Source organism: Centruroides sculpturatus, unplaced genomic scaffold (genome assembly GCF_000671375.1).
Source record: "Centruroides sculpturatus isolate CEXI.00-Female unplaced genomic scaffold, Cexi_2.0 scaffold316, whole genome shotgun sequence".
In the NCBI taxonomy this organism is placed as follows: Eukaryota; Metazoa; Arthropoda; class Arachnida; order Scorpiones; family Buthidae; genus Centruroides; species Centruroides sculpturatus.
In genome coordinates, this window is record NW_019384641.1 from 542,524 (window position 1) to 552,917 (window position 10,394).

At 25.7% G+C, this 10,394-nt stretch overlaps 2 protein-coding genes across 2 annotated transcripts in view; one reads left to right on the forward strand and one right to left on the reverse strand.

Annotated features, from left to right (window-relative positions):
* Positions 1–2,025: 2,025 nt before the first annotated feature.
* On the forward strand, positions 2,026–6,547 carry LOC111626010. Its single transcript, XM_023369283.1, has 2 exons — positions 2,026–2,411; positions 5,963–6,547. Exons 1-2 carry the CDS (start codon positions 2,339–2,341, stop codon positions 6,217–6,219), a joined length of 330 nt encoding a protein of 109 aa, XP_023225051.1. The 5' UTR covers positions 2,026–2,338; the 3' UTR covers positions 6,220–6,547.
* Positions 6,548–7,028: 481 nt separating this feature from the next.
* LOC111626028 (ran-binding protein 9-like) overlaps positions 7,029–10,394 on the reverse strand; it is a 35,368-nt gene continuing 32,002 nt past the window's right edge. The window contains exon 9 of the mRNA XM_023369305.1: positions 7,029–7,251. Within this exon, the coding sequence (XP_023225073.1) occupies positions 7,121–7,251 (131 nt within the window). The 3' untranslated portion in view covers positions 7,029–7,120. The remainder of the gene's footprint in view (positions 7,252–10,394) is intronic.

Here is a 10,394-nt window from a genome sequence, read left to right on the forward strand (position 1 = left end):
AAAATAGTTTTTAAATACAAATATGCAAGTGATATTCTTAGATAATTGCTTAAAACAGATAAAATTAGATATCTGTTTAAAAGAGTATTAATATTCGTATATATATTTTTATATTCCTTTTTCTACTACAAAATTAGTTTTATCTAGCAAAATTTAAGTCTTTTATTCTTTCAATATTTACAAATAGCCAATCAGTCAATTATATCTGATTCTAGTAGACAGGAATCTGCTGTTTGAGACAAGATACACAAAAATGAATCATTTTGTACATAGTACAATTATTCAAAATCAAGAAATTACACTATCCTGTATTAATTCATGTAATTTTATAATTGTTATAATATATTTGTATCAATATTATTGAGATATATTACTTTAAATCGGTACTGATCATTTGTTAATCAGATTTGTCATATTTACTAAGATATATTCATGTAGACAAGATCATATTTTTTTTTTCTTTTAGATTTTTACAAAAAGATACTTTTAAGTTTTAAAATTACAAACACATCTTCTGTCATATAATGAAAATATTCTGATAACAAACTTCAAGTAATATATATATATATAAAATGTATCATAACATGGATCTAATAATAAACTATGATTTAAAAAAGTTTTCTCCTCTTCTCTCATGAGAATATACATATATATAATTCCAATTCATTTCATTTGCTTAATAATTTAATATTAAACATAAATTCTAAGGAAATTCATATAGTTATGATCATTTATAATTAAAAGTGCTTCTTTTCTTAATATTTCCGATAAGAAGATTATAAATACAGCTTGTGTTTAAACATAGATATTAATCAATCTTTAAACCTCTGGAACTTTGATACTATATAAAGCCATAAAACGGCATATAAACCCATAAAACTAAGCATATCAATTTCTTCTCAGACATTTCTTTCAATACAGAGTGGTAGACCATATTAAAGTCTCATCACTAACGTTTTTACAACAGAGGATGAAAATGATTTTTTTTTTATTACAAAGTGACAATTAAATGTTCAATTTCAAAAAATATTTGTCAATTGCAATTTTTCTAATCTTCAAGCTTTTAACGAAGTACAATTCTTCTTCCTTTTTTTTAAAAAAAGAAAAAAGGAAGAAGATCAAACGTTTCATTTAGAAAATCAAAATAAAATTATGATAATAATAAATCATTCATTTTTCTTGATAAAACGTTTGAGAGAGAATAAAAACAATAAATCAGAATGCAGCATTTCCCGGTTTTGCGTCACACGTGGACACATTTCCTGTGAAAAATGTAAACAATAATGCAAAGTAAACACACAAACACTGATTAAGCATCTTTATATAAAAAACATTTTACGTTTTAATTATTAATTTCCATCAAAAACATTCATTAAAACTACAATATGGCATAACGTTTAATGAAGCGAATGTCGGGAGACGTTAAAAAAATCCGTTCAAGTTAGAAATTAATTAATTATAATAAAATTACCTTTGATAATCCGTAAAATCGTCTGTAAAACTACTTTTTGAAGAATGTTTACGATGGGAAAGCAGCCGCGACAAAATCGGCGCCATCTTGCACGAGTTTGTAGATCTGATTGTCACGTGATATATAATGCTTACGCTATCACGTGATGCATCTTTCATCCCGGTTTTTACTATCCGGAAGATCGATATGTTCCATTAAATTTTTCTCGTTAAATGAGTTGAATGATACGAAAATAAATCAGTATCTCTCATATTAATTTTTTCTTATATATATATATTTTTTTTTTTTTTTTTGGTCTTAAATATACTGCTTTATTTGTTCTTCGTGGTTTAAATTCGGCTCACGTGCTGTGACGTTTTAACGTTTGTAAATAGTTACACTGCTTATATTTGCCAAAGTTTTCGATCAAGGTCAAATGAAAATTCTGCTTTTGTACCCAATTTAAGCTCCCGGTTACATGAAAAATATACTTTCACGTGTTAATCAATCGATTAATTTTCATAACGCCTTAATTGTAGGGTTTTTTTTTTAAATCTTTACACCCTTCGTAGACATATCGCAAATTAAAATATTCTTAAAATAATTCATTCTTTATAAATTTATTACTACTGCTTTAAAGCTGATAAAATTCTACAGACATTCTATATTTCTATTTATCATATTTTTGAATATTTATCTTCATACGAACTGAAATTATCCGCTGGGATAGTAGTGGTAGCCTATATATTAATGTATATATTTGCACAGAATTCTAACAAACAGGAGGAGATTTATTATTAACATATTTATTCAATTGCTTGTTTTCTCAGCTGCAATTCTGATAATAAAATTAGTTGATGTATAAGTAGACAAAGCTTTAGTTTAAGGATGGAGCCATCGTTCAGAATTTATATGGGAATATTTTGGATTTTGACATTGATACTAATGAATCTGAAAATAGGTAATTATGTTCTTAACTATAAAATATATAAAAACAATTTATATACCATAATTATTTTTGTAATAAGGTACTAATTTACAAGCTTTCTAGGTAAGTTAAAGTCAAAGTTGATGTAACTTGCAAAGAAATGCAAAATAAAAAAAAAACTAAATCCTGGAAATATTGCCAATAGTAAAGCAGGTGAAGTCTAAAAGTTCCTTTCCAAAACTAACAAAAATTCTTTTTTCTTGTATTATTCATGTTTTATTTTTGATTGCTATGATCATAGTCTATTTTTAACATTGTGTAAATACAGTTCAGTGCAAGTTTTTATTTTAATATAGTAAATTTTACAGTTATAATATATTGTCTTCTATTAAGAATTCAAAAATCTTTGATAAATGAAATAAGATTAGAATATAAATGTCTACTTCAATATTGCTTTATAATAGTGTTTCATAGGTGACAGCATAGCTATCAAGTTTTTTTCTGTTTTGACACAATTATGAAGATCATGTGCTTTAAACTGATACTTTGCAGATAAGAGAGTAAATCATAAAGATAGTCACTTTTATAGACAATAGCTACACTTTTTGTAGAAGTATGATAATTTTTGTCTGCAGGAACATACATATTTTTAAGGAAAAAATAAGTAATTTTATTTAAATTTTTTTTAAATTTTCAAAGTTCCTGTAATAACATATCAAAAATTACAATTATTTCTATTAAAAAAAATTGATTATAATGAAATTAAGCTTAAGTTTATCCTAATAAAATTTATTCTATAAATAATTTGACATTATAAATTGGTTAATTTGTTTAAACCATGTTAATTTAAATTTTCTGTAATCTACAACTTAATAATTTATGAAATTATTTCCAATAAAAATAGTTTTTAAATACAAATATGCAAGTGATATTCTTAGATAATTGCTTAAAACAGATAAAATTAGATATCTGTTTAAAAGAGTATTAATATTCGTATATATATTTTTATATTCCTTTTTCTACTACAAAATTAGTTTTATCTAGCAAAATTTAAGTCTTTTATTCTTTCAATATTTACAAATAGCCAATCAGTCAATTATATCTGATTCTAGTAGACAGGAATCTGCTGTTTGAGACAAGATACACAAAAATGAATCATTTTGTACATAGTACAATTATTCAAAATCAAGAAATTACACTATCCTGTATTAATTCATGTAATTTTATAATTGTTATAATATATTTGTATCAATATTATTGAGATATATTACTTTAAATCGGTACTGATCATTTGTTAATCAGATTTGTCATATTTACTAAGATATATTCATGTAGACAAGATCATATTTTTTTTTTCTTTTAGATTTTTACAAAAAGATACTTTTAAGTTTTAAAATTACAAACACATCTTCTGTCATATAATGAAAATATTCTGATAACAAACTTCAAGTAATACTTAATACCTTATATGAAAACAAAAGTTTATAGGATCATTTGTATGGTTTTAGTAAAATATACATATGTATATAATTATTAAATATGAATTATTATATTCAATTACAATAAAACATTATTAATGAGAACTTATTTTTCAGTTATATTTTCATTACTTCTCAGAATTAATTTTTTTTAGTTCATTTGTTTTATTGGCACGGCATATGTTTCTTTAGGAAAGAGTTTTTACAGCATCTGATTACTATTACAACATAGCATCTGTTGCAATCTCAATGTACTTTAAATATCTTTTTATATATATTGAGCCAGAAGTTCCTAAATATTATTTTAATTCTTAGGAATTAAAGATTTTATGCGTAACTGTTTTAATATCAATAAATTCTGCATTGAAATCTTCATACATGGAAACATTTTAAATAAAATTAATAAATTTAACCGAAAGTTTCTTTTAATTATAAGAACATCAGCATCAATAGCATTAAAAATTAAAACTGACATAAAATTCAGATGATCAAACCATATCTAAAATAAGCCTGTTATCAAATCAAGATAAATATGATGTAAACTCTCTCTTTGCAAGATATCAATTCTGTAAATAGATAAACTTCTATTTTCTAGTCTAAAAACAAATAATGATTTGAGAATTTTTGCAAGAATTATGGAAGATTAAATTTAAACTTTTTTGTTTTAAATTTGTATAACAACTTTAAAAAAACATTTAAGAAAGCATTATTCATGTTTTCAGCAAATATCATTTGAATATATTTTTAATATCACTTTTTTCTATCAAATCAAACTGCTTCTGTTTTTGAAATAATCTTAGTTTCTTTAAAAATGTAACTTGTAATGTACTTTGGACATACTATATATGTAACTATAATTTTGAACTTATTTTTTTTATATCATCATGTAAAGTATCTTTAATTTTAATAATGCTTTAAATAATGCAAAAATTAATAAATTTAATAATGGATAATGAAATGTTAACAGGAAAATGTAACCTTCTAGGTAAATACAGTAGAGCGTCGATTTTCCGAATCAATTGGGGACTGGGGTTGTTCGTATAATTGATATTTCGGATAACCGATTTATGTACGAAAAAATAGTTTAACGTATCCGATGTTGAAATTTTTCTCCGTTGCGTGTCGCTTCGCGTTGAATTTTCGTCGATGTTAAGCCTAACGAAGAATATTGTATCGTAAAAATTTTTTTTTCTTTTGTACAAACAAAATAAATATATTGAAAAATATATAAACAATAAAAAATTATACTTCAGATGTTAATTTAGTATCAAAAACGTAAAATATTTGAGTAGCCCAAGACATAGACAAAGATTAAAGCACCACAGCACTGGCGAAAATTTAAATTTGCCGACTGGAATTCTTTCGGATGATTGACTTTCGAAAAATCGACGCTCTACTATATATATCATTTTTAATATGTTTTCTAATAATATATAAAAACATTGTGGTAGAATTGTGATTTTAGTGATCTTATTGTAATTTCTTAACCTAAAAATGGATGTTTTGATTTTATATACAACAAATCATTGTGTATTCATCATTCAATATTAAACATGTTTTCATTGATTTAAAAATTAAAATTTACTAATGAAAAAGTTTGCTTCATAGTTATATAAATACTAAATTTTATTTTTAAATTTAATTGAAGTAATGACATTTGATTTAAGAAACTTATTTTCCATAATTTCGTCTATTAATATAAATATAAACTATTTTATATATCAGAATCATTAAGTAAATAAAATTGAAAACTCAGTCAATATAGATTTGTTGAATATCCATTTAAAACCAATTCTCTAACAGATATAAGTACTATGGTTTGTTTTCTAATAATATTTTGTATAACAAAATTCATAATTTATTTTTTAATGTTCTTTTTTAATTTTAATAAAATTTTAATTTACATATGTAGTAGATATAATATCATTTTACTATATATAATTCAAAGTATAAAACACTTCAAATATCTTTGTTTTTCATTGAATTATTACGGAATTAAGTTGAAATTATACATTATTTCATGTAATACAATTTAATTCATATTATTTATGTAATATTTTTTAAAAAACAATAAAATTGATATATATTTTGTTTTCACATTTTTAGGCTATGCTAATGATAAATATGATCACAGAATTCGTTCTGGAGCTCGAGGAAAAATACAAAAACGTTCTGCACGAATTCAAGCACCTATTTATGTTTATCGTTCACGGAAAAGTTGTTTGACTCCCAGAGCATTTTATGCAAAATATCCACCATCAGAAATACTTGCTGTGTCAAAGTTAATTTATGAAGCTTCGATAAATGATCTTGGAATGGAAAAATTGTCACGTTCACTTGATGCATCTGCTCGAATGGGCTAAAATTAATCAATCATAAAATCTGTTTTTAATGCAAAAAATAATCAACACCATCTATATAAATACAAATTTTATTTTATAGTACTTTTGTAGTTAAGATTTAGATCATATAAGTTAGGACAGATTGATACATAGACAATAAATGATCTAATGAAATATAAAAAAAAAAGTGTGTTACAAACTGTATGTATATTTATATAATTCTAATAAGTACTTTAAAAAGGTAAAAATCAGAATAAAAATTTTTAATCATACTATCTATTCTCATTAAATGTTTAGAATAAAATTAGGATTTAATTTTCTAAGAGAGAAACATATACAAACATTTAATTTCAAATTTCTGGAGCAATGTAAATACTGCGAGTTATTTCTGTTGAGCTCTCAATTTATTTTTAAATATTGAGTATAGAAGACTAGATCTAGATGAAATTTTTTAAAAATGGACTGGAAAAAGGAAGTTTTTCTTAACTCTTGCATAATTTTTCTGTCAAAAATATCATAGTAAATCTGAGTATGTTAATCATATTCATATATGAATATATATGTATTTTATAATTGAAATGTCGACTATTCTAAATATATTTTCACATTTGATGTTGCAAAAATTCACATCTATTAGATATTAAGATATGTGATTTTTATTTTTATTCTGTCTGTCATTAAAATTTTAATTGTTTACAATTTTTAAAAATTTTAAAGTTTTATATTATCTGTACTCCAGATTGATTTTTCCTTTTGTCAATATTCTATTCAAATAATAAAAAATCTTCGTGGAGTTATAAAATAAGATCATATTTTGAAAATATTTTACTATTACATTAAAATATATTTAAATTATTTAGACATTTAAGTTATTTTTAAATGTTTAAAAGCAGATAAAATATAAATATATATGTATATAAAATTAAAGTAATAATTCGTCTACATTAATAAATGCACAATGTCCATAACCCAATGAATACATGAGTCGAATTAGTTGTCTTGTATGTATAATGATTACTTCTAAAACTGATCTTCTTGGAAATTGTAGATTTTCTGAAAAAGCAATATGATAAATAAATCATGTATGCATTTTTAACTCAAGATAATTCAAGTTTATTAAATATTTTGAAAAGATTAGATTACTATTATTAAAACAATTGCTATTATTATTAGTTTATAAAATCACATTATTAAAAATATTTTATTTAATTGAAAAGAATTTATATACAAAACGTTATTCCAAATAATGGATTTATTTATTGTAATAAAATAATTTGCTTAAATAAAGTTAGCAAAATTTCAAAATATCTTATCTGTGGCACTAAATGTACTGTACAGTACATGCACCATATGTACAGTTGTCAAATAGTAAGAAAAGAATGGCTTGTTCAGTAAAATGTTTTATACAAATTGCAAAGTACTCCACTTGAACTATGTTCTACAACAAGGATCAATACATACATTCAGATGTCGGTCAATGTAGCCTTGTAAACATCATTCTGATCAAAACATGATGGAAATGAATTTACACAAACCATGCACTTGTGCTCATTACTTGGGTGGACATGCAAGTTTTTGCTATTTGGATTTGTACACCTTGCATAGTGTAAAATATGCAAATACAGGGCAATATAAAATGATTGTTTTGAATTCTGAACAGCACTATCACAAGAAAGTGGTTAAGACTGCTGATACATGAACAGATCCTCTAGAAACAACAATGGAATGGCTATGCAGCAATTTCTCAGGAATTGTGTTTAAGGAATGTCCTGAAAGACTCATTTAGTCACTATGAAGAAACCACCCAGATGCAGAGAACTGCCAGAGAATAGCAAAATTTTTGTCATCTTGTCATGAAATGTCCATGTCTAACCTGATATGTCCATGGAGGTAAATTGTAGAGTGAATACAGATCACCCTGTATCTCAAACTGTTAACAACAGGCTACATGGCATGAGTTATGGCTTGTACTGTACAAGAGTAAGATGAAGCTTATGTTAATAATAACTCGATGTAGGATTTGCAGAAACCATCTGTCCTGAAAGAAAATGCAATGGTAAAGGGCTATTTGATCTAACAAGTCATCCTTCCTGGTCTTATAAGGAAGTATCTGATGGAATCACCAGACAGCCAAATGAAGGAAGAAGTTTCTAACTATGATGTAAGTGTAAGAGTGTTTTGATATTCTGGCTTTGTGCATTGACAGTCACATCTTATGGAACCAAATGCCATAAGGTTCCATAATGCCATAAGGTTCTGGGGTAAAAATGCCATATAGCAATTTTACCCCAGAATTTCCTTCTCCTGTGGCCTGCCTATGTCTACAGAGAAATGTAATCTTCCAACAAAATCTTGCCAAGCCACATACTTCACTGCTTGGCTTCACTAAAGTTGGGTCCAAGTCCTGGAATGAGTCCAAATTTGCCCAATCAACTCAGAGCTGTGGCATGTCCAGAAAAAAAGATGTGAAAGTAAAACCCTGAATAAAATATCAGTTGAATACAGTACTTCAGGAAAAGTACTTCATCTTCCACAAGACCTTTTTCATGACTATTCACATCAATGCTTAAACTAGTTGCCAATGTATATATTGCAAAAGAAGGACCCATGAAGTAGTGAATATATGCAAGTATAGGATGTGTAAATTTATTGCCTTTGCATTTTAAGCAGAATGATGTTTAAAAGCATATGTCAAGATGTTTTTTTAAAGTTTATCTACTGATCTTTGTAGAGCATACCTCAAATGGAGTTCTTTGTTCAAATGAAAAGTTTTCTTACAAATTGTAAATGATTCTCCATTTCTTACCTTATGACAAGTGAACATTGAGTGCAAGTACTGTAAATTTACTGTCATGAATAAGATGACAGTTAATTTGTTTAAAATTTCAAAATTTTATTTATTTATTTAAGAACAAACAATACAAAAAAATTTTGAAAACATTAACATTATATTTGTGACAATATGTTCCTTTTCTTTATTGATTCTCTTCATGAAAAGAGAATGGTACAAATCAACATTGAATGTATTGCATTATATGGATCATATACATAAGGGTATGTTGGAAAATAAGATTTCCTTTTTATATAATCCCATTTAATGTAAGTCCATAGTATACTATTATTGGTATCTGTATCCAATACTGTTATCTTCAGTAAATAACAGGATGCTGATGCTTGGATTGTGTCAATTTAGTAATGGCTATTGTTCTGAACAAATTTACAAAAAAGTATGATGTTTGTTTTTATGTGCAAAAGATATCCAATCCATGAAAATCCATTATCAGTTCATAGCAGTTTAAGAACCTCACATAAAAACAATGTAATGTTATGGAAGTGATGCAAATTCAGAAATGGCCAGGTTAGCATAGTGAATAATCAAAATGGGCCAAACGATATTTTTACTTCCTCAAAGACAGTGTTTACATATTGAAGCTTCTTCAAGGCCTATGCTTCCACTCTAATAAAGACACCTTAGAAGAAACCAACTGTTGGCTACATCTGCAGGAGGAATCTTCTATCAAAGTTCTGATTCTTGCTACTGTTAATAATTAAATGCTATATAATATAGCCCAGTCTAATCTGAAAATTGTTTGGCTTTAATATAACTATAACACTTAGATTAAGAAAGTGGAACAAATATAAGCATCTCTATCAGTAAGAAATACTTCGACAGACAAGTCTGTCAAATATATTATGTTACATCTGTATTGTAAATTATTTATATTCAAAGAAATCTTAACTTTTTACTTTCCTATATATAAAAATTATTTCTTAAAGTAATAATACTATACAGTAGACCCCCCTATAAAACGGGTTCCTATAATTACGATTCCTATAAGACAGCGAAAAAATTGCGACGGTATCCGTAAAAAACGGTAAAAAAACCTCCTATAATTACGTAAAACGTCATCGGGCAGCCGAACTACTTTCCGCGTCGTCAAGCGCCATGCTATGGAGAGATTACTATTGTCTGTACAGTATTATATATAAATTAGGTACTGTACATATAATCATATATTAATTATATATAAATTAGGTATTGTATATATAATCATATATTAATTATATATAATTTAGGTACTGTATATATAATTATATATTAACTTAATTTATTGTAACTTTATTATAATTATATATATGCTTTCTGCCGCCTGGCAACACGCTACGGAGATTTTAGGCTAGTAAGTTGAGTTTAT